This window comes from Saccostrea echinata, unplaced genomic scaffold, assembly GCF_033153115.1.
Source record: "Saccostrea echinata isolate AGI-Se365-2 ecotype Australia unplaced genomic scaffold, CSIRO_AGI_Sech_v1 ptg000054l, whole genome shotgun sequence".
NCBI classification, from domain to species: domain Eukaryota; kingdom Metazoa; phylum Mollusca; class Bivalvia; order Ostreida; family Ostreidae; genus Saccostrea; species Saccostrea echinata.
This window is the reverse complement of record NW_026889803.1, coordinates 19,510,432-19,538,353: the sequence shown is the minus strand read 5'-3', so window position 1 is coordinate 19,538,353 and position 27,922 is coordinate 19,510,432. Positions and strand designations below refer to the sequence as shown.

The 27,922-nt window shown below is 32.0% G+C and overlaps 1 protein-coding gene and 1 long non-coding RNA gene across 4 annotated transcripts; both read left to right on the top strand.

Annotated features, from left to right (window-relative positions):
- The first annotated feature begins 874 nt into the window (after positions 1 to 874).
- LOC133171940 (SNF-related serine/threonine-protein kinase-like) lies at positions 875 to 27,301 on the top strand. Of its 3 annotated transcripts, XM_061306731.1 has the most exons (8): positions 875 to 1,620; positions 8,596 to 8,737; positions 17,240 to 17,443; positions 17,601 to 17,780; positions 18,541 to 18,558; positions 21,468 to 21,968; positions 22,934 to 23,053; positions 24,252 to 27,301. In XM_061306731.1, the coding sequence occupies exons 1-8, from the start codon at positions 1,005 to 1,007 to the stop codon at positions 25,426 to 25,428; spliced, it is 2,958 nt and encodes a 985-aa protein (XP_061162715.1). In that variant the 5' UTR covers positions 875 to 1,004; the 3' UTR covers positions 25,429 to 27,301. The 3 variants fall into 3 exon arrangements, with proteins under 3 accessions (XP_061162715.1, XP_061162717.1, XP_061162718.1); XM_061306733.1 differs by lacking the exon at positions 18,541 to 18,558; XM_061306734.1 differs by lacking the exon at positions 22,934 to 23,053.
- LOC133206307 (uncharacterized) lies at positions 11,779 to 12,726 on the top strand. The gene is made up of 3 exons (XR_009723737.1): positions 11,779 to 11,826; positions 12,455 to 12,523; positions 12,652 to 12,726. It is a non-coding gene; the product is annotated as an uncharacterized LOC133206307 (long non-coding RNA).
- Positions 27,302 to 27,922: the final 621 nt, after the last annotated feature.

Sequence of the window (27,922 nt, the reverse complement as noted above, 5' to 3'; positions counted from 1 at the left end):
ATTGCATAATACACTCATATAGGTCAAGCAATACAATACAAAAAAATTAAAATTAATAATCAGACACATTAAATCAAAGTTTTACAACAAATAATGAAGAAATTTACATTGTTCTGAAAAAAAAGCTAGTATACCTACAAAGAATTTAGATGAAGTTCAAGTAAATACGAGTGGACAGCCATAAAACTTCATTTCTTTTCATGCTGCATGTAATTCTTTTAAAAGATACTGATATTGAATGATGTTTCATATCTATATTTAATTAATTACATTTAGAAATTTTAAAGAAAGTTTATAAGGAGTCCTGCAATGGAACAGCCGAATGTGCTATTCTAGCTATTGCAGGTTATAACTTTGCCCAGGTTGGTGGTAATTTATATATGTATATATATACATTATGATCTCTATCAGTGGCGAAAATTATAAATTTAGTCTTTTACTTTCTGTCCGACTTTTTTATATTTCTGTTTTTATAATTGACATTTATTTATTAATCTGAAAAGAAATTTCAAAGGTGTGTGTGTGTGTGCATAGAAATACATATGTATTTATATAGTTTAGTTTAGCTCTCAATATTCCACAATCAGTACTGACCAAACCCCGGCTACTTTGATAAATCGTACTTGTAAGTTTATTCTATTAGACTAATATCTTGTAGACCTGTGTATCATATTTTATCTATCTATTTATTTTCAAACTGTTCTGCGTTTCATAACAACCAGAGTTTCCGTGCATAATACTTTACCAAGATCGAGATATTGTTTTTTAAAACACATTCTTTAGTTTTCAAGCATCAAATTTCCCGGGAATTCGTTAGTCAATATCATTCGTGGTTTTATGATTTCCGCAATACCCTAATGACGTAGTGCGCAGTTGTATATGCGCACAAGGACCTACCGAAAATGGAGTATGTATTGACATGTACGATGTTGGTAACGTAAAACTTAGTAATTTTAGCTATTTTTACAATGCAGATGTAGGGATTTTTAAGTGCTGTATCGCAAATGAGTTTCAAGATGTCCAGTTCAAACAGATTCCCAAGAAGATCGCGTGGGGATTTTGAGATAGCAGGTTTATACGACCTCGAAGAGACGATTGGCAAGGGCCACTTTGCAGTTGTGAAGTTAGCCCGACATGTGTTTACAAATGAGAAGGTTGCTGTTAAAGTTATAGACAAAACAAAATTAGATGATATTTCAAAATCACATTTATTTCAAGAAGTACGTTGTATGAAACTAGTCCAGCATCCAAATGTTGTGAGACTATATGAAGTGATAGACACCCAAACAAAACTGTATCTTATTCTTGAGTTGGGTGATGGGGGTGATATGTATGATTACATAATGAAGCATGAAAAGGGTCTACCTGAAGACAAAGCTAGACGCTATTTTAGACAAATTGTAGAGGCAATTTCATACTGTCACAAACTTCATGTGGTTCACCGAGACTTGAAGCCAGAAAATGTAGTGTTCTTTGAAAAACTAGGCATTGTGAAATTGACAGACTTTGGTTTTAGCAACATGTTTAATCCAGGAAAAAAATTAGAAACGTCATGTGGTTCTTTAGCATACTCTGCACCGGAGATTCTTCTTGGTGACTCCTATGATGCTCCTGCTGTTGGTAAGTAAATAAGTGTGAAGTTAGTTTTATTTCACCATTTATGGCATTTATGTGTACTAATCTTCTCTGATTACTAATGAGTGTGCCAAAAAAGATGCTCAAATTGAGTCAATGAAAAATGAAAGCAAAACACAGGATCTTTGGATATGGGAACTATGTTAAATTGTCTCTATTAGATACAGGGCTTATGGCTCAAGAATGATAAAGGTAAACTCCTTTTTATACATGTGGTTTAAAGCTGAAGTTTCTAACTAAATCTTTAGTTATATCAAGACATTGGAAATCTCTATAGATGATATGTAAATATTATGATTTTAACCATGGTATTTTTGCATGCACTTAAAATATATTCTTTGCATAGGATTATGTTGCATTTGGACAGTGCCTTGCCTACTGTTGCTGTCTAAAACATGAATACAGAATTCAGAGTTATAAGAACATTCTAAGTTTTATAGAGTATTAACCTATTTCAGATTAGGAAATCCCATTTACATGGATTAAATTTACATGTTAGATTGAAACAGATGCACCAGCTATATATAGCTTTTAAAAACTTATTTAAAAGTCCAAGTGTATTTGCTTCATTTCCCTAAAATATTCTTTAATTTACATGTAATTAACAGAGAAAAAGAAAACTCATTGGTGTAAAGAGTAATGTCTTTTCAAAATGTCACACCAACAGCCTGAGGAAATTAAAGAAAGAAATGTGTAAAACTGTCGACACTTCAGATGTTGACATATTTTGACACATTATCTTGATATCATATCATTAGTATTTAATAATAAATTTAAATCGTACATTGATTCAGATTGAAAATATGAATGGTACTGTTCTGTTTATTTTATTAAAACAAAAGCTATCATCATTGATCATGATGAAACATTTTTGGATATTGAAAATAATGCTCTATCCCCTGATACATGAATATTTTGGGTAGTACATGTATAACTAAAATAAGATTAAAACAATCACTAGCTATCATCTTTTCATTATTAGTAAGTGATCAAATTAAAGCTTTCGAAATGCTGGTGGGTATCATATGAATTTTTTTTATAGTACTCTGTGTAGGCAAAGATGTACATGTATGGATGTGACGTACGTGTTAAGACCACTTGTAATAGTGATCATTGCAGTATGGAGGAGAAAGATTAAGGTGTCATTTGCCGAAGCAGTTAAAACCACATGGCATAAATGTCAAAGTCAGACATATCATACAACCATCGCAATCCAGTATACACAGTGCAAGAAATTGTTCTTGCCTCTAGTACCTGTTGCATTCTCAAGAGATAATTGGTCTCTCTTTTGACAGAAAGATATGATGCTAAGTATTTGAATGTAAACAAGAAGGAGAGCATTATTTTTAGACTGCAGATAAAATATGCCAAGTTAAAGAGATAACACTGAAATCTCATCTACACATCAAAGTTTCATCACACAGGAAATTCTTTATCAAAGAGTTCGACACTGCTTTATTTTCAAGGCTTTTACCAAATCCTGCATGCGGAACATTGTAATCGTTTAGACAAGTACATGCTTCTACAAAATACGTAATTATAAAGTGCATGTTTCCCTGTCTCAGAACATGCATTCTTGTAAATGTTTTGACACTATTTTGCTCACCTTTTTATATTTTAACCCAGAATCTATACACTTTGGCAGTCTGTCAAGATCTGTAATTGAGATAGTGAATGAACTAGGCAGTTTATGAATGAGTGGCTTTAGCCCAAAGGTTTTAAGGAGCTAGGATATCAGTTGGACCCTACACAACTGGTTGAGACATATGTTTTCCTTGGTAAATCCTGGCTTTATCTGGGTACAACACTTGTCTAAATAAGAGATCAGTAACTGTGTATTTTGATTATTGTCGTGTTATTCTATCATTCATTACTGAATACTTGTAAATAAAACATTAGCTCGAAACAGTGAGTAGAGGAAACATATGTATTTGAGTATGAAAAATTAGGAGGTAATAGGTCTTAATACCCCTTTTATATTGCAGAAATCATACACGATAGCAGGGATTTTTATTTAAGTAATATTTGGTAATTTATTTTTTAATGGTATTAAAACCTAACAGATAGAATATTTTTCCAGTCAGTTCAGGTGTTAAGTGGTTGATCACTACTTTGACTCGTGTATATGTCCTTTAGCTAGCAGCTATGGATTCTGAATCGATGGACCTGAACTAACATCATAATCGGGAAGGAAAACATGGAAAAAGGGAAAAATTTTACTTGTTACAAGTAGCTGTTTTGTGGAAATGCTATGTTAATTCCTATCATTCACAAAAGAGTTGGTTAAAAAAAATGATAAGTACCATACACTCATTCATTTTCATATTTTATATATGTGTGTATAGAGTGTATTGGTTCAGAGTACACAAATGGCATAATATTTTTTTGGGAAAAAAAATATTTATCATCTGAGAAATCTTTAATTTACAGCAAAACATTTTAAATGCTTAAGAATTATTTTAAGTTGAACACCAGACAAGAATGATTAGATAAGGTGCATCATGGTTTTAATTTTGAATACAATTAGTGGATGTTTAAATTTAAGTACTTATAGAAGAGAACATTGGAATTTGGTCAGAATTTATCCATCTTAGTGGAAGCATCAATGTAGATCAGTGTAAACATGATAAAAGAAGTTGTCAGATCTAATCTAAAATTATAATTAACACACAAAAAGGAAATTTTGCTAAAATCATTAATTAACCACAGAAGGCAATTTAATGTGCATTTGGTAAACATATTTATTAATAAGTGCATGTTTGGTATTTTCATTTAATCATGTTAATAAGGCTTTGGGTCAGGAGGTCTTTATATACACAGATAAATGAGGTGACTTGTCAAAAAAGACATGATTTTTTCCACTTCCTGCTTTTGATAGGTTGTTTGTGTATTCATGCTCATGAAAGGCAAATTTAGGTTTTGATTATTGATCAAAAAAGGACTATTGAAACAGAACTTCAAATTGAACGAGGTCTAATTAACCTAGTTACATGAAAGGTGACAAGAAAATTTGATTTTCTTCATGGTGTTCTAATCAATAAGGCCATGGGAGTGGGGAGGGAGAAAAAAACTGTTATTGAACTGTGGAATTGATAAATTATTAATAAAACTAGTTCTGAGGTTAGTGAGGTATTAAGTAGCTTTTTTATTTCAAAGGAATTTTGAAGCTTGGATGGTTGTGGAGTTCTAAAATTATTTAATAATGTGTCAACACAGCATCACTTTATAAAACTGAGCTTAACAAAAACTATGTGCACATGTTTTCAGGGATGGTATTTTTTAAAGAAATGTTTAATTATAGTTATTAGTTAAACTTTATAAATTATGCATATTTTGAATGAAAATGGCTGTTACATTTAACCATTGGGCACATGCAGTTAAGCATGTTTAAGCTACTTCTTGATTATCATTAAGTAATTAGCATAAATTGGGAATGTAAGCTAATTTTACTGCATTAAAAAAACAAAAAACTTTGAATATAGCCTTGCATGTGTACATTTATGTAGATGTGGTTTAACTTATAGTTTATGGGAGGGTTGTTTGATAAAATGTTTAAATATAGATAATACTAGTATTCATTCTCTGTATCATTTATATAGACTTGTTTACATGTAGGACTCTATTTAACTATTTAGTGTAAAGGGGTTCAACTTTCAAGGAAGGTCATCAATTCATTATGATTTTTTTCAGGAAGTTTTGTAATTGAGATCATCATTTTTATAAAATACTTGATCTATAGTGAGAATTTGTAAACACTTGACAGTGAGGCAGATGGTTAAATATAGAATTTCACTAGATAAACTGTAAAATTTTATAGAATGTGGTTTGTAAACACAATCTGGTGCGGAAGTTTTACAACTGTCATCTGTTTGGCTGGCGTAAACCTATGTTATCTGTATTTGAGAGGATTGACGCAAGTTTGAATTAAAACACTGGCTAGATATGTATGATAAAATTGTAATTTTAAGCTCCAAGTCTGCTAAAGTCTGAGTAAGGTGTTGATACCACATATTGGAAGGAAGTGAAATGAAAAAATACAGCTGTTTTTTTTTTTTTAATAACACACAAAAGGATTCTCATTTATTTGCTTTTCCTTGACCTTAGTCACTTTATAGTGCAGTTTATATTTACTTGCTGAGTGATTTATTTAGATTATAAATTTAAGGTATAATATAGTACATTCTACATACATCCAAAAGTGCAGAGTTTTAAAAGGACCAATGCATACATGTAGTGTACAATGCACTTAGTACATAACGTAATACTGATGAAAGGTCAAGTTGAACATGCTTCTCAGTTTTCAAACAAACTGCATATTAATTTATATCAAATAATATTTTGTGGACAGGGAAGATATCATTTTCAGACTCTCAGAGTACAGTTTTTAGTTTGCCATGACAAAGGTCCAAGAACTTTCCTGATATTTTTGGCATAGTGTCACTAAAGGTCTTTATTGGAAAATATGTAGTTTTTTAGACAGTCATCGAAATCAGAAATATGTGACCTGTCACTAGAAAACACATCATCCTAAGTATATACATGTATATACACATAGTAAATTTGCATACGTAGTCATTCAGGTCATCTGCAAACTTATTTTGTTAAAAATCAGTCTGATTCCCACACAAGTACTCTGAAGCTTATATTAAAAGATGCTAAGGTTCCTCATTGACAATACCTTTGCAGTATTTGGAGACCATGTTTGTTGGAACTGCAGTAAGTAATTGATTGTAGCAGACCTGTTTTTGTACTTTGTATGAAGCAGAATTTATTCAAAAAAAATATTCAATTTTATTCATACATTGATTTGATTTATATAACCTACTGAACTCAAAATGAAAGACACCACAGTGTCTGGTACATCTATTTCATATTTGGACATTTTACTATAGAAAAAGACATTGGTGGCAAACTGACAACTAAACTTTATGAGGACTTCAACTTTTCTATCGTCAACTTCCCTTATTATGTAGTAATGTACCATCAACACCTGCATATTGAGTTCATGTCTCCCAGTTGATTTGATACACAAGAGTATGTTCTCTATACAAACAATTTCTAAAGCAAGGCAGACTATTGACAAGTAAGTTGATGATACAAGGGTATCATCAATCTCATTTAAAGTCAATATTTTGCATATATTCTATGGTTGATACGATGACCTTGCTTGCAAATACAATCTATTGTTAATTTGAATGTTGACTGACATCTCTCATACAAATTGTTAGGTCATTATTTTCACATTGAATTGTCTATGGGTTTTCGGGTTTACCCAATCATGATATGGAGCACACTGCAGGTATGAATTGTTGACAGGAGATACCTGCTCCTCCATGGCACCTAATCCATTATCTGTTTCCAGTGGTCTGTATTGGCTCTGCTCATAATTTGTCCTGTTTTAATTGACTTTAGAGAATGAACACTGTTTGTGATTTTCACATTTCAAATATCAAATACTGCAGCAATGCAAGTTTAGGAAGAATTTAGGGTAAAATGTCTGGCATTGAGTTTTCAAATGGACTTGCGGTTTGTACCATAAAATTCATCATCATTCATGTCCAAACATTTATTTTGCTGTAATTTTCAATATGAATATCAAGTCTAAATGATTTAAACCTAACAGGACTAAAAAAGCAGTGACCGAATAAAAGTATCTTCAGTATATTCTTCTCTCTGTCTTCGACAGGCAGCTTCCGTTATTGCTGCTATGTGTCCAATCCCATTATTATACAATCTTTTCGTTGATCCTATCAGAAATCTCGAGATTTTTTTTTTGCAGAGTCAGCCTGTTATATCTAGGCATCCACTCAGCCTCTTTATTGATTGCTTTTCAGCAAAGCAGGTCAAACTAGTGAACCGAATGGGGAGTTTTTTCATTAAGTGTTATACTCATTTATATGCTTTCATATGGTTTATACTGAACTCATCAGATTTGTTAAGAAGTGCTCACACAATTGATTTTTTTCCCTAGCCAAACAATTACTCTTTACAAAAGACCAAAGGCCTGTCATTTCCAATTGACTGTGCACAGCAGGTTGTCATTGGAACAGTTATTAAAATAGGTTTTTCATTTTAAAATCTTTGCAACCTGTCACTAAGATGTTTACAGTATTAGGGCTTTAAAGGAGGGCTGTTATCTTGGATAATATATTAACAGTAAGGTAGTTGGTAATTTAGGTAAAATTGACAAGATAAATAAGTGAAATGTCAGCTTGTCGCACATATGGAAAATGATCTCATGAGTAATGTTGCATGAAACCCTTCTTGAGCCATGAAACATTTTTAACATTTTTGATTACAGAATCAATATTTAGGAAAATGTCATTTCAGCATGCAGAGTATTTAATTAGAACAAGCCTGATCTTTATTTCATTTCATAGATTTATGCCAGCAAGCTCCTTGCAAAGTTGATGCTCTTAAGTTGCATTTGAGGATCCACCTTAAATCAGAGCAATTATGCTATATATATATTTGAACGTTTATGCCAGTAGTTAAAATATGAAATGTTGAGATTCTAATTAGGGCTGGGACGATACAACTTTTTCTATATCGATACGTATCCCGATATTTGAGCCACGATACGATATGTATCACGATATGTTTAATTGGTTATAAATTCTTTTTTTATATTGAAATGAACAAAACATTTCTTCACAAATAAGAATAATTTATTCAAAGAAGTTGCATATCTGTTGTAAAACTTAATTATTTTGCACAAGTGGTCTTAATTATTATGTATTTCATATTTATATTTATAATTAAGCATATTTATTTTATATATTAAACCCAAAATGTTAAGTAAACAAAGAAAAACATAAGTCAGAATTTTTTGGGCGATATGTCGATATTTCTTCATACGTATCGATATGCGTATCATCCTCACATTGAATCGATATTATCGATATCTCGATATATCGTCCCAGCCCTAATTCTAATCATGTTTTTCTTGTGGTGTTTCAGATGTGTGGAGTTTAGGAGTGATACTGTACATGTTGGTCTGTGGAGAACCCCCCTTCCAGGAAGCCAATGACAGTGAGACACTGACGATGATCATGGACTGCAAATACCTGATTCCTGATCATATATCCAGTGCATGCAAAGAGTGGGTATTTATATTCTGCTAATTGATATTAATGCCACAAGGAATTTACACTGCATGTTTTTGTAAGGTTGTTTCTAAGAAGTGGGTGGAATAGCTAACTATGTATACTATTTTTGTTTCATTTCCTGTTCTTGGAAGAAGATTAAACAAATAAATTTGTATATCAGAAATTAGTTTTCTATAAATCGCTAAAATGTTTAAAATATTTATTTCCTGTTTTTGCAAAAATTGCATATCGGTGTAGGATATTACATGTTTATTATCAGAAGATTTCAAAATCAACTTTTTTAATGGGAAATTTTACTCCATAAAATTCCATTGTCATCAAAAGCTGTTTCATGTGTTTACATTAAATCTGGGACAGGGGGATTTTTCCTGCTACGCTCAGTCCTTAAAACTGATCCCTCACAATTCAAATATATAAGGGTGCTAAGAAGCTAAGACAAGAAGATTTTAGACATAAATGATGCTCAAAGAGAGCATTAAATTGTTTTGCATTATTAATATCTTTTAATGAAGGGCTTTTGCATCAGACTCGAGTTCAAAGACCTCTCACCATCTCCTTTAACTGATAGGACAGTCACAAGCACTATACGTAAAGGTTAATGGTCAGAGCTGTAGAGTCTGTGTCAGAATATCATTTTAGTACTCAGTGGTGGAAAACAGAATGAGATTTAATCTTTGATTTAAAATTTGATATAATTTGTTTTTAAACCCTTCTCAATTTTATGTCTTTTTATTTGAAGTATCTTTTTGAAGATACAGCTTCTGAGTTTACTACATGTACTTGAGACACACTTTTCAACACATTAGTTTTCCTGCAATCATGTTCAATATTTGTAAGGAAATCAAGTTACGAATATTAAAAATTTATCCAAAAGTAGTCATGTCAGTGAGTGTGCATGTACATAATTATTGAAAAGAACACTCACCTTTTTGTGTATCATATATAAATTTGTGTTAACACAACAGTACAATTAGTACATACAGATATGAAAATAAAAAAAATTCTCTAGAGGGATGTTAATCAACAAACGAGCAGACAAACAATTGTTCAAAATTTGAGCGTGAAAAGTTTTGCTCAGAATATGCTGTGATGTTTTATGCAGTGAAACTTGCCTAATCCAGACACCACTGGTTCTATAGGAATCAGGTGGATTAGACAACATTTCAAATTAGACAACATTCCAGATTAGACAGCACTTTTAACAATTGAATTTACTGAAAGGGACTTAACCCATATCAAAAAATAATACATAAAAGTATATTTTTAATATATTTTTAATACAATCATTTTCGTATTGTTTAAAATTAATACAGAAAAAATATATTTTTTTTGTATCACCAAAAAATAGGTAGATTATTTTTGTATTAAAATCTGACTTTGATTTTTTACAGGGTATTATTTTTGTATTTTTTGGGACTTAGATTATTTTCAGTATATCATTTTTGTATTTTTGTGGACTTAGTTTTTTTCAAGTGTATTTTTTCTGTATTAAAATTGAACTTAGTAATTTTACAGAAAATTACATACAGTTAATCTGTATTATTTTTGTATTAAAATTGAACTTAGTAATTTTACAGAAAATTACATACAGTTAGTCTGTATTATTTTTGTATTAAATTTGGACTTAATAATTTTTCAAAAAATACTATACAGTCAGTATGTATTTTTTTTTATATTTATTTTGGACTTAGTGTTTTCTTTTACTGAAATTTGTATTTCTTTGAACTTAGTAAAATTTACAGAATGTCCTTGCAATAAGTCTGTTGGAATTAATATTTTTTTTTCTCAGATTTTATTAATTAAGACCACTGCTGTAAAAGGTTGCTTTTATACTATTCACATTAAATTTAATGGCTATTTAGAACAGAAAACTTCAGTAGTTTAAATTTGTTAACTAAACAATTTCATTTTTAAAACATGTCTTTACTAGGTGTGAAATTGTCATTTGGAAAGGGATAGATACGTCTAAGGGGACACCTGTGCTGTACATGATACTTGTAAACACGCGGTAAATTTTGAAGCTTCAGAGTTTCAGACTTTCTTTTGTGTTGAAAATTTTACAGCGTGTTTACAACCAAGTGTTTACAACTATCGCCAACAGCACAGGTGGCCATCTGCAGGCTAACAATAGACGAGTACATGTTATACTACTCAAAGAAATAATATGATTTACCTGTGAAAACACATCCCAACAAAAAAAAAACAACAACAACATGGGGAGTTCCACTAATTACAGTACCTACGATGTTTTCTTGACTATACAACTCAATTTAGTATACGTTATATTTAATTCAGTACGTATTACAATTACATGGAATAGAACTATTTAATTATCCGCCTTTAAAAAAAAATTAAATAAGAAATTATTACGAAAGAATTTCATGAAATAATATAGAAAATGTTGTGAAATTGGTGTAAAGGATAGTTGTTCAACATTATTTCAATCTCTGGTACCGTACGTATGAGTTAAGTTGTCCGTCAAAAAGGCTATATCTTATGTATCTCCCGCTCGTTTTGATCATTATATTTGAACTTTATGGTCTACTTCACAGGTCAACTTGAATATAAAAATGGCTGCTCTCAGCGGAAATGATGACCGGAAATAACAATGTTTCGTAATCGGTAAATTCCGTAAGGAATAAAAGAATGATTCTGATGATTAAATTGAACATCGTTTTTTTTTCTAACATAATTTTAGGTTTGTTCACTTGATTCAAGATATTTAAAACCATGTAAATATGTTTTCTCTAACTGTTCCGATCTCGACATCGGTAATTTTCGTATATATGACACAATATGATTGGTCAGATTTTAAAACTCTTCCGTACTGTTCTCTGATTGGTCAACAATATTTCACCCACGCCATTTTGAAAATTCTTCCCGGGACGTGTTGAGAAAGCTGGAGGTGATTTTGAATAAACTAGCATTTGCTCGCGAGTAAAATGGATCGAAAAACAGAAGTTCAGCATAATCATGGTAAACAGGATCATATATATGAACCAAGGAAAGCGAATACATAAGGAGACTGACGTTTTTTAGGCATCGTATCAGGACTTTTCTGGTGTAAACAACGACAGTTGCGGTAAGATTATGTATATTTTAACACATTAAAGTTTCAGTTTTTTAAATAATATCTTAGTACAAAGATAGAGGATCAAAGAATGCCCTTTTTTACCCATTTTGTAGTATTGTAGAAAGATAAAATAGTACGGTTATTGGCCATGTGGGGAACAAGGGTTTTTGTGATAAATTCTGATTGGGGAGGTAGGGGTGGAAGATAGGGGTAATTTTCAAGCTTTCGGCTTCCTAGTTCTAATTCATTCCAATTTTTTCAAGTTTACCAGAGACGAATTATTTATTTTCCCTTCAAAAACAATTCTGTAATTTGTATAAACTCAAATTTTTTTCGGGGGGGGGGGGGGTAGGTTGGGTTCGGGGAGGGGGCAGTTTATTTAAATAACATTGGGGCACACAATTTGTTTACTTTTTCAACATTGACAAGGACAGATTGTTTATTACAAATATTTTTTTAAAAATATTTTATAAATCAGTCCCCCCCCCCTTTTCTTATCCAGATTGTCAAATCAAATGGTTGTCCCCTAAGAAACCCCAGATTAAAGAAAAGTAATTTCAATGGTACAATTGTATGGAATTTGGTGAACTCTGCTGGATCTTTTAGAATTTCAATTTATAATTATTGTTAATTTTAGTCAGCAGAACATTGAAGAAAAGCTGATTAGTCATGGAGGAAGAAGATCCCTCTCAAGAAAGTATTGCAGGTGTGTGAGCTAAACAAATTCTATAGAGAATTATTTTGGATGTGAAAATGTGTGTTTTGTTGAGGTAATGGTTCATTAAATTTTATTATTGATTTTATTATTATATCATTCTGTTCTATATTTCACAGTGATGAAGTCAGATGAGATGACAGGTTGTGTGATTTGAAGATGGACTTCTGCAACAAAGTAAACACTCCTCTACCTTTTTCCATACAAAAGCAGAGAGAAGATTGAAACATTTGGTAAAAGTACAAAGAAAACAGGATTAGTTTAACTTGTGAAAAAGATCAAGACTATTGAAGAGCAGATTATATGTAAAAAGAAAGACTACAATTGGTAGCTGAATCAGTAGCCTGGCCACATTTATTACTTTTTAATTAGCTATTTGTACATTAAAAGTAATTTGACTGAGTTACTCAAATTATTATTTAAAAAATATTTCAAATAAATAGAAGATTTTTGAATAACAATCAATAGATGCTGTTAAGAACCTCGATCTCCAACCCCTTTTCTTCAAATAACAATTTTTTGCCCATGATAATTTTTGTAGTTTTTAAAACTGTTTTGTATTATTTTAAGCATTTAAATGTATTTTTTGTCTATCATTCTTGTACTTTTTTGATATTTTTGAAATACAATCCTTCATGCTGAGAAAAATACAAAAACAATACATATTAATACAAAATTAATACATTCTATATTTGTTTCATACTTTTTTGTGTACTGTATTATTTTCATATTTTAAATCTTTTTTGTATTTTTAATTGTTCCAGATGAAAAAATACAAAAATAATATATGTGATACAAAATTAATATATTTTATATTTTTTTTGTATTTTAATTCTTAAAGGTGAAAAAATACAAAAATAATATATGCTAATACAAAATTAATACATTCTGTATTTTTTCTATACTTTTCTATGGACTGTATTATTTTTATACTTTGGAGAGGAAAATAGAGAAATAATACAAAAGTACAAAAACAATACATTTTTACAGGTCATGTGTATCATTTCTGTATTATTTCGAAAAAATAAAGTATATTAAAAATATATTTTTCTGTGTTTGGCTTTTAGAAAGTCTATTATTTTTGACCTAAATTGGAACCAAGATTTAGAGGGTTCCAAATTTGGTCATTAAAAATATACTTTTTTTGTATTATTGTAGTATTTTTTTCTTGTATTATTTTTGTATTCATTTTCGATATGGGAAAGTTTACACCATATTAGGCAAGATTCAGAATACACAATATCCGGATTAGACAGTTTGTTTGATCGTATAAAGAAGTAGGAATCCAACGCAAACTGTTATCAAAACATGCTTAGATGGTTTTTGTCATGTAGACCTATTCAGATTTGTTTTGAAGCATCTTAAAGATTCAAGCTCTTGTTTTTCATACCACTTAATCAGATAATTACAAGGAATGAGGTCGATACTGACACTTCAAAGATTCAAGCTCTTGTTTTTCAGACCACTTATTAATAATCAGATAATTACATAGAGGTTGGTAAAATTTGAGCACGTACATGTACATATTATTGTCAAATGATTATACATGTATTAACAACTCATGTTCTAGGCATGAGTATAACAAAATATTTTGATTATAACTACAGCATTGTGCAGAGTAAACAGTAATAGATTAGGAACAGAATACATTGCAAAATGATAACATTCATTCTTAAAATTTCATATTTTATTCTGGTCTGTAGGAAATTAATTTTAATCAATGAATTTAAAGAATTTCACATTCATTTGATGTGAATATATACAACCGGGTGTTATGTCAGAATTATACACAGTTTATTTTATAATATTAATTCCGAAACATTCAAGGGGGGGGGGAGTGCATATTGTTAGTTTTCTTGACACAATGCATCAGTTTTCTTCATAAGAATTCAAATTTTATAGAAGGACTTGATTATCAGAAAAATACACATTAATTTTGTGGTCATTGTTTTGTCACTGTTTTGTATGATTGTATATATGTCCATCCTTTAAATACTGGTACTAGTAATGCTTACACAGACAGTCAAACCTCGTTATCTTGAATTTGATGAGATGGAGAAAACACTTTGAGATATCTGAGGGTTCCGAGGGTTCGAGATATTAAGAAGGTACAAGACATAAAGAAAAGGTGCTTGGGACTCCAGATCACTTCGACATATCCATGGTATTTTAGATATCTGTGTTTGAGATACCAAAGCTCAGCTGTGTATGAGTGATTTTTGCTAAGCATAATTACTGTATAATTTTCACCCTATCATATTTGCAAAGGATTTCATCCCGTTTTAAGACTAGGTCGAACAGTTGTGTTCACAGAGGGATAACTTTTTCTCTTGTCAGATGTCACAAGTTTAGTCTTGAATTCTCCCACTGACAATGAGGGCGAAAGGGGAGAAAATAAAATGAGGATGGGGAATTTCCCTGTATTACTGAAGAAAAATGTATAAATTCCAAATGAAAATGCATTTTTTGTCAATTTATTGTATTGTACCTGTTGTAGTCTAGTTGTACTTAGTTCTGTCTCTCTCTCTCTCTCTCTCTCTCTCTCTCTCTCTCTCTGGTTCCTAATCACTGCAAGCCATACATAAGTGGCCATTTTTTAAAGATTTGGCATTTCAGAATTTGTTGGGAAAGAGGTGATCTTGCTTGCTTCTGCAAATCTACCATAAAATGAGCACTGTTACTGTCTGTTAAAGAGAAGTTACAATTAGAACTGTCAAATACAGAAATGATTGCTAGCAACTGGTAGTCTTAATTTAGACAAGGAATGAACCGTGTTGAACTGTGGAGTATTGAAGATTGGATCACCTTGATCTTTTACTAGGTTGGACAAAACATTTTCACTTTGAATTTTTATACACTTTATTTCAAATATTATTATACAAGTTTGATGTGTATTGAGTCTACAAGAATTTTTTTGTTTCCAAGTAATTCATTAGTATTTCAAGTAATTCATAAGTAGACCCTTAGGTTTTTCTTTTCAATTACTTATTTTCAGCATATATTTTTTTTCATTTTTAATATATGCTGGAGTAAGCAATTTTGAAACCCAGACAGTTAAAAAATTCATCTTGGGAGTTCACTAGGTGCCATGTGTAATTAAAACCTTCTATGCTGGCTAATAAAAGGAGTTCTACAGCTTCTGATGGTGTTTAATTATTGAATTAAATATCAGTATGCTAATCCAGAGATACAGCAGAATTTTTTTTTTGTTCATACCCAGAAAATCATGAATCAGATTTATTACAGTCATGTTTGCCTTTGTGGAATTAATTGCAATTAATAACAGGTGACAGTTTTCATTCTAAGATTATATGCCACAATCAATACATCCACTGGCAAATGGTCTTCTCATATATTTGAGACCATCAAAATGATTGCCTCTAATCTTCCAATCAATAAACAGGGAAAGTTTCTCGGTATTATACATTAATACATTGATCTGTATGAGAAAGGTGTTAGAAATTTAGGAAATTATTTGGGATATAATTCATTAAGACTAGGGAAAAACTTACGGGAGTGCTAGCTTATATTCCCTGAAAACCAGTAGTTTCCGATACGGATAAAGTTGCAATACATCATATGAATTTTTCAAGTCCTTGTACAGTTGTAATGGGTTGTAATTGTTCTCTTGCATGCAATCTGAAATTCAGTATCCTGTGATCCAATGGATCTGTCATGAATTGGATTCAAGATTGTCGCTGACCAATGTATTCCCTTGTCTATGCAGAATTAGAATAATTCATGATTAATGTTATTCACATTTACATTATTTATTACTTCACTCCAATTTCTAACAGAATAATTGACCAGTATGCAGTATTTTGATAAAAAAAAAACTCCCCCAAAATGTGGTTCACCAGTGGTTAACCTTTTTTTCATCGATGATTTAGTTTATTTTTCTACTTAATTTAAATTTTGAACTTCATAAGTGATGATTGCATACAGTATATGTTTTATAAAAGGTTACTGCTAAGGTAAGCCATTTGTTAGACTTAAGGTCTAAAGGTCTTGATAGGTAATAAAAATTTTTCCTTGCACATGGTAGGTTTTTTGGGAGCCTGCTTTTTGGTCCAAGCCCAGAAGTGGGGAATCTCCTACAATTGAGGCTAGTTTTTACATGAGATCTAGTGTTGGTATGATTTCTCTTTATTTATTAGGAAATTTTGGGTCCGGAAATTTTTGGTCTAGTGACATATGTATACATGCAATGGGGGATTTATTTAACATCTAACATTTAATAATGCTTGATTCTATATGGGGAATGTTTTTTTTTTTTTTTTTTTTTTTTTTTTTTAAATAAAGGCAACATTTGTTTTTCTGAGCACACAATAGAAAACAAATTATTAAATTATTCACATTTAGTACATATATGAATAATGTTGTGACACAATATATTGCTGCTTTTAGTGAAAGCACACCCAACTATTCAAAATGTGTTTTCAGCAATAGAAAGTTAAATACCAACTAGTATATTTACCATTGATTCCTGAGCCATATGCTCCCAGACTCTACCCCTACCCCCCCCCCCCCCCCCCCATGGTTCAAATAACATTTATAGTTCCCTTTGAATAGAATTAGAAACATTATTTGTCTATTCCAGTAGCTTATTCTTGAGGGGTTTTTTTCATAAAAAAAAATTATTTAAGACATTGTTTTTGTAAAATCACAAGAAGATCATTTAATTATTTAATTTTTTTCCATTTGCAGTCTGATTCACAAAATGTTACAAAGAGATCCTGCCCATCGTGCCAGATTAAATGACATTCTTAACCACCAGTGGTTGTGTACTGGGGATTACATGGCCCCAACAGTCCCCCTCATCTCAAGGGAACACCTGTCTGAAGAGGATCACAATTATTTGATTGAGAAAATGGTGGAAGGCAGCATAGCCACCAAGGATGAAATTCTTGGGTAAGAGAAGAGAAAATGGGTGGGGCCACAGTTTTACATGTCAATAAGACATACTAAGTGTTGTCTGTTTTAAACCATTGTCCATTTTCCCAGATGTCAAGATGTTCAATAAGTATATGTTAATTCACTTACTGATCCGATGTGCTTGATATTGTAGATCATTAGACAAAGACTTGTATGATCACATCACAGCTACCTATTACCTGTTAGCAGAGCGCAAACTGAAGCGACACCATCAGGAAATGGCCCTAGCTCATATTCGGAAGCATTCGGCCAAACCTGAAAACAGCCCTGTTCACAGTATCAAGCCCTCCCTGGAGCTCTCCCTTTCTCCACGGTATGGTATAGGAACATGGCAAAGGAATAGAGTAGTGTCCATTTTGGACAAATTTTACACAGCTTAAATATTTGTACGCTTAGATACAGGTAAAAGTTATATTGTGCAACTTTAAATTACTGAAAATTTGCACAATGATTTTGAAGAAAAAAATATGTGGATGAATAAAAAAAGATTTTCAAAAAACATTTTATATTACTGTCAGAAGTGAAAATTTTTTATGACTGTGTCAAGAGATGCTAGACATTGGTGAGGAGAATGTGTTTACCTGGTGAGATTAAGAATTCTGTTAAAGGACACTAAATTCATGATGTGTACTTTGAGAAAAGATTCAAATCTTCCACAAGGGATGGTTAAATTACTTATTGGCATATTGATCTGACAATCCTATTTGTATGAATCTGTCATACTTATAAGACTGTTGAGGTCATTTGTATGTAATGTTAAGCTGTTTTGGACTTAACGTTAAAAGGACTCTGACTACTTAGCATAAGGAAGGAAAAAAAATCACAAGCTGTTGTAGAAAAACAGCATAAGCACAGCTATTTAGTGTGTTTGTTTATATAACTTCTTCCTGAAGTAAGTGTTTTATTCAGATAAAGAACAAATGATGAAAGAACATAAGGTGTAATTATTTGTATTAATTATTTTTACTGATGAAATCGGCAATAAAACATTTTTTTATCTGTTTTTTTTTTTTTTACAACCCCAGTATGTTACTTTATGCAACTTTTAAAAATTTCTTCCATTGTTTTATCAGAGTCACAGCCCCATATAGGTAAGGAAGTGTTCTAATTTTATCAGTAAATTTTCTTCACTAAACCAATGCTACCTCAGGAACAAAACTTCCTTTTTCGCTTTGTGTATTTAGTGCTCTCTCAACTCGATGCTTTCTCGATTCTGTATTTATACACTGAATATATCCTGCCTCTGCATAACCTGGCTGAGTGGCTTGGTGCTTTTACGGAAGATTATTATTTTCAGCGACATTTGAAAAAAAAATCTCTCATGAGCTTTGGCCACAGGACTTGCTTTAACATTTATCGAGCACCCTTATATTATGAGAAACTTGTTGAATTAAAAATGCAGAGTTACTTGCAGAAAACACAAGAAAGCCGACAATTCAGGCTTGCTTGCTGTAGAGGAAGAGAAGGTTCATGTACATAGACGAAGCTTCAATACCATTGTAGAAGTGAAAGAAGAATTGGGGGTTCATGATGTCCAATATTGAGAAAAGTCCCCCTACCCCTCGTATGTATGGAATGGTGTGTTTGAATGAACTCATTTAAACATGCTGCAATTTCCTGCATATTACATTTACATCTATCTCTGTATTTGTAAATCATCATTATATTTGTTCCATTGAAATCATTATTGTGGCAAAGAAAATAATTTGCAAATGGTCTGATATCCTCTTTAGGTATGAAGAATTTCAGAACCTCTTCCTCTTTTGATGAATCAGCAATAATTTCGGAAAATTACCTGATGGGCATTTGATTGAACATAACAGTTTAGGCCTGTAATATTCTCTGATAATTTGCATCTTCTCTCTATTGAAACCCATCATTCAAAGAATTGGATTTTCAAGGATGCTTACACTGTGTAAAATGAAACGGCACAAAAATGTCTTGCAGACAAAATGAGCATTCAATCTGGGATTTGTCTCTTTTAGTGGTATTAAGTTCAGCAGACTAGCTTAGGCATTGGTAGATTTGTATTTACTTGGGATATAGTCCTAAAGCTAGGTAATTGCCTGGCCTTATTTAAAGGTATTGATTTGAGTATGTCTTTGCCAGTGAAAATGTTCGTTAAATCCCAGTCAACTTCTTTTGGGCACATCGATTAGGTCTCTAGTCTGCTTTCCCAAAGATAAGATAACAAATTGGATAAAAGATACAATAGGTGGTTCCATTTGTGTATTTCAAAGTTTGCTTTTACTTTTTTTATTTTTCAGAAAATAATTTCTGAACTTTTTAATGAAACTTGTTGAAGCATTCTTAATTGAAGTAAACCCCTTTAATGATTTAGTAGATTAGTTATATTTTCTGAAATGGTGTTGGAAAAGATCAAAGTTCTTTTATATCTATTTTCGGGATTCAGTGCAGGATAATGAAAAAGAAGGAAACAAAAACAGACTTGATAGCAATTATATTATAGGAAGTTAACAAAATTTTGAAAATATCTCAGTGTCAGGCCTCAGTCATTCATGGAAAAGCTTTTAATAACTTCAAAATATATTTTTATCAGTATTTAAAAGGGAATAGTTTTACATGAATTAATGATATTAATGGTAACATAAAAATGTGCAAAACTGGTTCTCAATATATGATTGACACAAAAACTGGTTCTCTTCATTTTATATCCATAATTAAGCATATCTTGTTCCATTTAAACAGTTTTTCTTAATTTCATTTGTGCATTGTCTGGAACATCTTTTGAATGCATAATATGTATCTCTTTTTAAAATCTGTACTAGAGCATGAAAAATTTAACTGAAAAAAAATGGTCTTGTTCTTGACTCTGGAATAATGTAGTATGCAGATTTTAAGTGTTCTGCAAGTAATAAAGAAAGAAAACAAAACAGTCAGTATTGAATAATTAACACACCAAACAAGGTTATGTTAAAGTTTGGAAGCAACATGGATAGACAATTCATTTTGGTTTTGAAAATGCCATTATTAAAATGAATGAACAAATTTTTAGGAAGCAGATGCATGTTAATCACAAAAATTACAATTTAGAGAAAGGCTGGTGTAAAAGTTGGTTTGAGATACAGTCAAACCTCATTATCTCAGGTTGGGACTGGCAACTCCCAACATACCCTTGGTATTCGAGATATTGGTGTTCAAGATAATGAAGTTCAACTGTATATTTTCCCCTTTTTGGACGATTTCTTTACAATCATGATTTAAAAGAATTAAAAAGCCTGTACAGCATCTCTTTTCTTTTCAGTGCATCATTCAGTAACTTACCATCATCAGTTTGTCTTGGCAAAGAGCATGGACCACTCTAAAATAGTGGTAACAATGTTGCTTTACACTTCTCGCTCTCTCACACAAAAGAAATTAAAAGACTTTCTTACTAAAAGGGTTGCACATTGATCGTTAGCAGAATTATAAATCACAAGATAAACATCGTTGTCTGCCTTTGCAGATGGATTTTCTACTCATCTAAACTGGTTGTATGTCTTATGTTCTATAATTGGGTTCTTCAACTACCAAAAAAAAAATGGTTCAGGTGATTATTTTTTCTCCTTATAATCACGCAAGCAAGGCTTCAGAGCATAGATTGCTTAGACCATCACTTCATCAATTTCTATTGATATTTCAATCACAACTTTTGTGGCTTTTGGCTTCGTTGACTCTGAAAACTGAATTTTGTACTGTACATAAAAGAGCTTCCTTGCAGTCCTATGTTGATAATCAATTCCACTGAGGTTTCATGCTTTGATAATATCCATATTTAACCTATTGATTTTTTTTTTTCATTTTTTGTGTTAAGTACTTGTTGTTTTATGACTTTTGCAGCACTGATTTGAATTTATTTAATAAGTATTATAGTACATGTTTAATGTATTATTTGGAGTTCAGTTGTAGAATACTATTTTTTAAAGTAAACAGTTTTTCATGGGTTTAGACTTTATATTTGTGTTTGTTTTGAATTTTAAGTTTGTTTTTTTTCTTCAAGCAATACCGAAGCAAAGAAGACCAGAACTGCTCCCTTGTTTAATCAAACTGCACTTGATATTCCCGTTAGTCCTCCTCCAGGGGAATCCAGAAATGACTTTATGAAAAGTCTGACCACCAGTATGACTCTAGATCGTAAAGCTGTTAACAAATCCAATCTTAAAACAGACAGATCTGGAAGTCTGACTGGAGCTGAACCCAATCCAGTTCTCCAGCTCAGTGCCCAGAGATCTGGTAGTGTTAGTCCACAGACTGGAATTCGGCGGTTCTTACCATCCTTGGGAACTATTCCAGATACAGTACTCACTGGTTCCAGGAGCTCAACTGACTTAGATAAGATTAGCCAGAGTAATGGCAAGAAAAAGGGATTTGCCCCCATTTCCAAAATTCAGATTCTCAAGTCTTTCTTTGAGAGAAAAGTTGCTCAACTGTCTGGTAAACCAACCACTCCAGATAGGTTAACTGGATTATTCAAACCCCCCAAATCTTCCAAGGAGAAACTGTAATTATCTTTTTATTATCTTTCTTTGCCTGCTGTTTGCTTAGATTTGTTATTTGGAATGCCCCCTAATTCTCCTAGCTTGTTTTAGTTCTCATAATTTCTTCAACAGATTTTTACAGGTGGCATGTGCTAATCAGCTAAACTAATATATTTCTATGGGGACTGAGATGGGTGACAAAGTTTGATAACTGCATGCTTTAGCATGTTTCACAAATTTATCAATTAAATACTTTTTATCTAAATTTCAAGTATTGTACCTGATTAGGTAAAGAGATGAAATCGGATTCATCTCAAGTTTATGCAATGATAATCATGTACAGTAACCAAGTATTTGTTCATTCAACTCCCATTAAACTCAAAGATGAAGTGATAAAAATAGCATTCGGTGATGAATTAAATTGTGCATGCAGATGTATAGTTTGCTGAGTCATATTACATGATATGTCTTTAATCTTTGATGATATTCAAAGTTGGATGGAAAAAAATTGAATAAACACATTGTCTTCAAGGAGGAAGGCAGGTATATATTGCATGTAAAATTCTATCAATTGAGATTTATTAATGAGAAATGCTTGCTGTAGAGCTCTTAATGCATGATATATGAGGTTAATTTGCAATAGCAGAAAAATGCCTGTTTACCATGGAATGTGAATTAAGAAAAGCATACTGTTATGGCATGTAGAGATGCTAATATGCTGGAACTGAACAATTGTTTGAAGGGTTTGCTTGGCACTATTGAATTTATTTTGTGGAAACTTCTCCAAAATATATATTTTGAAATCAGTAGACTTCAGACTCGTCTAATTTTAGGAAAAGTCAAATAGAGAAGAGGCAAGTCTAGTAGGTCAATGAGAAAGGATGTAATTTGTGAATAGACAATCTTTATCTGGTGTCAAGCATGCTGAGTTTGAATGTTTTGGAGTGATACGAGTTTCATAAATCTCTGCATTGATTTCTTCCTCAAGTGCCAGACCAAGAGTTGTCCCAACCATAAATATCCTCGATACCGATGCACCTGACTCAAATGTAAGACCGGGGAAAAGCAAGCTCGGAAAGTCAAAAAAATCTAAGACAAAGACTGATGGGTAAAAACACAATATTCCTGTCGCATGTTGATGATTCATTTTCCCGTATATTGTGGGTGATGTTTGTCAGTTAGATTTGAAGGAACTATGTAGTATATCTTGTCCTGTTCTTGAGTAATCCTCAGCATCATTTGAATAAACTATGTCTTATTTAATCCCTTGTTTTATTTTTAAACTCTATGTGAAACATAATTTGCTGTTCTTGTATAACTGTAACATGGGTAGTATTGTGATGTAATGTTCTAATATTAATACCAAATAATGGAGATGTACTACAAAGTATTATATCATTTGTATCAGATGTTTTAATAAGAGTTGTTTTATTATCTATATATATTTTATACCAAATGAGTACTACTTTGTTCATGTTGGTGGACAAAGTACATCCAGTAACTGTCTTTCTTCTTTCTCTTGCAAATGACATTTTATTTTATACATCAAGGTCATTTTTGCTGATTTAGATGTACATTGTAAAAAAAGTTTTTCCAATTGAATCCAGTGTTCTTGGCTGTCCATTGAGTCAGCCACATTGGTGCTTGCCTTTTGGAAGCTATAAGTGAACGTTTATCAGATCCTTTCAATACATGTAATATTTTGCTATTCAGTTGCATTAGACCTGGGCTGTGGCTAGATCATAATGGATACATAGCTGTACATAGCTGCTACGATCTTGAATGATAAGCTAGCCTAGCCATAACAAGCATTAATTCATATAGCACGTTCAATATGACATAGATATCTTAACTTAGCAGCTAGCCTAGCTGCTATGATCTGGAAGGCAGCCCTGAGGTTCAACTGAACAGCAATCCATATTGTCTATTACATAAAGTTGATACTAGACCTAAAATTTTAACGGCTAACAAATGCTTGCTATAATAACATTTAATACATTTAAATTAACCATATTCTTTAATTTCAGTATGGGAAATGCATGTTTCACTTATGGGCATCTTAACTAAGTTGAAAAAAATTCTGGTTTATTTGAATACAAACATAAAAATTGATAACTTGATTAATGTAATTAATAATAGTTAACAAAGATTTAAAGTTTAGAAGCCATTGTGCTTTAAGACTGTACCCACAAGAAAGATTTATGGACATGTAATTAACAAGTTGTGTGTTTTTTTATTCTTAAAAGGATAATTTAGTTATGTAAGCTCCACTGGTCATTGATTTTTGCATTTCAATGTATTTTCAGTGTCCAGTCTAAAGAAACAAAAGAGGAACAACTTCGTCGTCCAAAGACCAGCATTGTCCAGTCTCTTGTCTCTCCTCCCGGAACACACCCCACATCCTCAGCCACCCCTGACTCCAGAGGAATGAGGAAGTACAGTCTCATCCAGGAGGAGTCGTTGGATGATGAAGATGACGAGGAACTCATGGAAGTGGATCCTGCTGATATCCGTCCAGCAAAATCAGTGGAAAGTTTGGATGATGGAATCACTTGGAAAGGTCCAGGGCAGAGCCTGCCATCGTTCGAGCCACTGCAGATGAAAAGACCTCTGGTGTCTGTGGCAAGTTCTCCTCAACTGTTGAATCAGATTTGTGAGGAGAATGAGACAGATGTAGAAGAGGAGGATGATTTTGTGCCAAATAAACTGCACTCGCCACGAATGAGGATCAGTCGAGGGAGTTGTGCTTCTCCAGAGGTGTTGAGAAAGTATGAACAAAGAAAGAAACGCTCGGGTTCAAAGGTCACAAGCTGTAGTAGTTCTGATGCTAGTGATACCGATGATACAGAGAAACGCTCACGGAAGGACAAATTAAAGCCAAAATTTATGCACAGAAGGGACAGTAGTGATCATTCAAGTGATACAGACGGGGGTCCATCAGGGCCTTCAACTGGGGGTTTAGGTGGGGGAAGAGCAAGTGCAGGAGGAGGGGGAAAAGAAAGGGGAAATAAGGATAGAAAGGGGGGTGGGGGCAGTAAAGGTCACAAGGAAGGCAAGTCAGGGGGAGGGGGAGGAAAACAGCATACTCATTCATGTAGGTCAAGAAGTGGAGAAAGTAGCATATCTTCTGCCATATCTAACTTAAGCATGTCAAGCATCAATAGCAAAAACAGTCTCAAGTACATAGTGGAAGGTGATGAGAGCAATGACAGTGATGTAGAGGACAATGACATGAAGACTGATGATAAGGAAGAAGTGAGAGAAAGAAATTACATTGACAAAGTGTGTGACAAAGAGAATAAAATTTGTGAGGAGGTGATCTCGCTGTGCTCTTCAGACTGCAGTGGTCATCATCATGATAAGAAGGTATATGGAAACAGACTGAAAATCAAAGTGGACATCAACAGAAATAGCTTCTGCAAAGTTCAGGAGTCAAGTCTTCATCCAATCAAAATTCAGACAAAGTGTTGCTCTCTTGTATAATTAGAGAAGGGGGTTTAATTTTGATTTAATTAAGTTTTCTTTTACCTGTGTCTTTTTTTTTTGGTTCAAACTGTCAATGTTAGTTTTCAAATACATGTATAATATATTTTTAACTGAGTTGCTTGTGACTAATTCAAAAAAATCTTAATCTTTGTTCAGAATGGTATTTTTTTTTAAATATGCTTGTTAAAATTTTTAAATCTCTGATGTAGGAAAGATGCGGGTAATTTTTTAAAAACATAACTTTGATCATCAGTACATGATTATTTTTTTTTTTTCAAAAAGTGTTTCAGTTTAATGGCTTGATGTGAAAATGTTTATTTCACTTGTACAAGAATATTGCAACATTGTATCACTGATAATTATAATGTAGTTTTGTGCAAAGCCATATCTTAACCAACATTTGAAAATACATAACTTTTTTTGAATTTGATTTCAAAATTTCATATAACAAAGGACAGAACAAGTTAATGAATGGTTGTATTGGGTATTTCAATATCTGCATGCTTGTTTTAGCTGTTTGTATAAAATATCTTGTTACTCCTTTGTAAAATCTCTCTTTAAAATATCTAAATTAACATGAAATGTAAAAGGTTTGAATGTCATCAAAGTCTTGTTTTGTAACAAGAATAATTCATCATCAATTATTAAATTAAAAAAAAAAAAAGAAAAAATTGTGAGGTATTGTAGAAATGTTTTATTTGTCAGAGAGATAAATATATCACTTTAGAGAAAAGTAATGGTTATAATTAATTGTACATACTGTATAAACACATAGATACTTGAGAGTTGTAGAAGTGTTGTCTGGGAGCTGGCCTCCTTGATATATACTAGGAGAAGTTTTCTTGTGCCTGAGGACTTGTAGAAAAGTAGATATATATATATAAATGTTTAATTAGTGTGAAAGATGATTTCACTAGTTTTATTGCATGTTTATCTGCCATATATTTATATCCAAGTGTGCAATTCTGATAAAAAGATGCACACAAGAAAATTTCAATTTCTATTATGTTATAGAATGTTGTCATAAAACTCTGTCAAAATGCATATTTTTGATTATAATAGAGTCAATTGCCAGTGAATTTTTAAATGTGTATAAGATATTTTTAGCTACCATGACTATTTATTACTCTTTATGACTACTTGCTATTTCCTGGTAACTTATTAGATGAGATTAGAGTTATCTCTCTTTTTTAAAGATTGACAAGCTGTATTTGTGCTGTAAAATGCATGAATAAGACAATCAATTTAAATATAACACTAACTCAATTGTGATACATGTTCTGATGTTCATATCCTTTTCAGAAATCATCAGGACAAATTATCACATGATGTTAATGTTTTTTGGCGTTTTGTGCAGCATGAAAGCCATATTTGAATACATTTTTAAAAAAGAAAAGGTTGTATTGTGAAGTTTGATTTTTCATGCATAAGCAGAATTAAATCCTAGAGAACAATCATATACTTTTGACTTTTATAATATTTGGCTTTGTAAAATGTTTTAAACTATTCATCTTCAATAATTAAATTTATCGTGTGATTAGTTTAATTGTTAAAAAGGTCAAACTTAACTCTGATGAGATCAGATTATTTAAATTGTTTGTTACGAATTCTTTTTTAGTCTTTAACTGAATTTGAAAAAAAAGTTTGTTTTCATTATATTTGATATTCATTTCCACTATCAACATGTTCACACTGTATCAGCCTTGTTGTGATTATAGGTAGTTTGATGTTCGTCCACGTCAACAAAGTTGTTCTGTTTGTTATTTATAGCAGCTGTTAAATGTGTGAGAGCGCCTTGTGTGTTGAAAAAGAAGTGCTTTGTTGAATTTGTGAGATATGTGGAAAATAGAAACATAAAACTTACTACAAAGTTCTTGTCTTTTATTGAGAGTTGAGGACATCCCTCATTAAGGGACATATCTTTTCCCTCCTACCTTTTCAATATACCGGTGTATGGTTAAATAATATTTTTAAGGAAAAGGGTCGGAAATGGAGAGTTAGACCCTCGTTTCACTTGGCCCAACGGTCATCCTCGGGTATATGCCTGTGTAGAGTGTAAAACGTAAAGTAATTCAGATGAACATCTGCTTAGCAGAAGACTTAGGGTCGATAATAGTTTTCGTATTCTGAAATAAGTAGCCTTAGAATGTCAGAGGAACATTTTTTGAGACGCTTAGGCCATTCCAAGTTTTTTCTCTGTTTAGCGTCCATCCATCTTTCAAAAACCTACCTACCTATTCGCAAAAAATAAACAAGCCAAAAAATAAAACACAGACTTTATAGTCTTTAAAATGAGATCATACAAAGCATTTCATTTCATTAATCTATTTTTCTCGTACAAAAATCTATTCTTAGCAAAATCCAGGTATTAAATGCTTAAAATATACATAATATGGCATATTGTAAACAAATACTTAGAGATATTGACAGAATTGAAAGATTTTGACCAGAATAATCAATTTTAGGACTCCTGATTTTGTTTGTTTTTTCT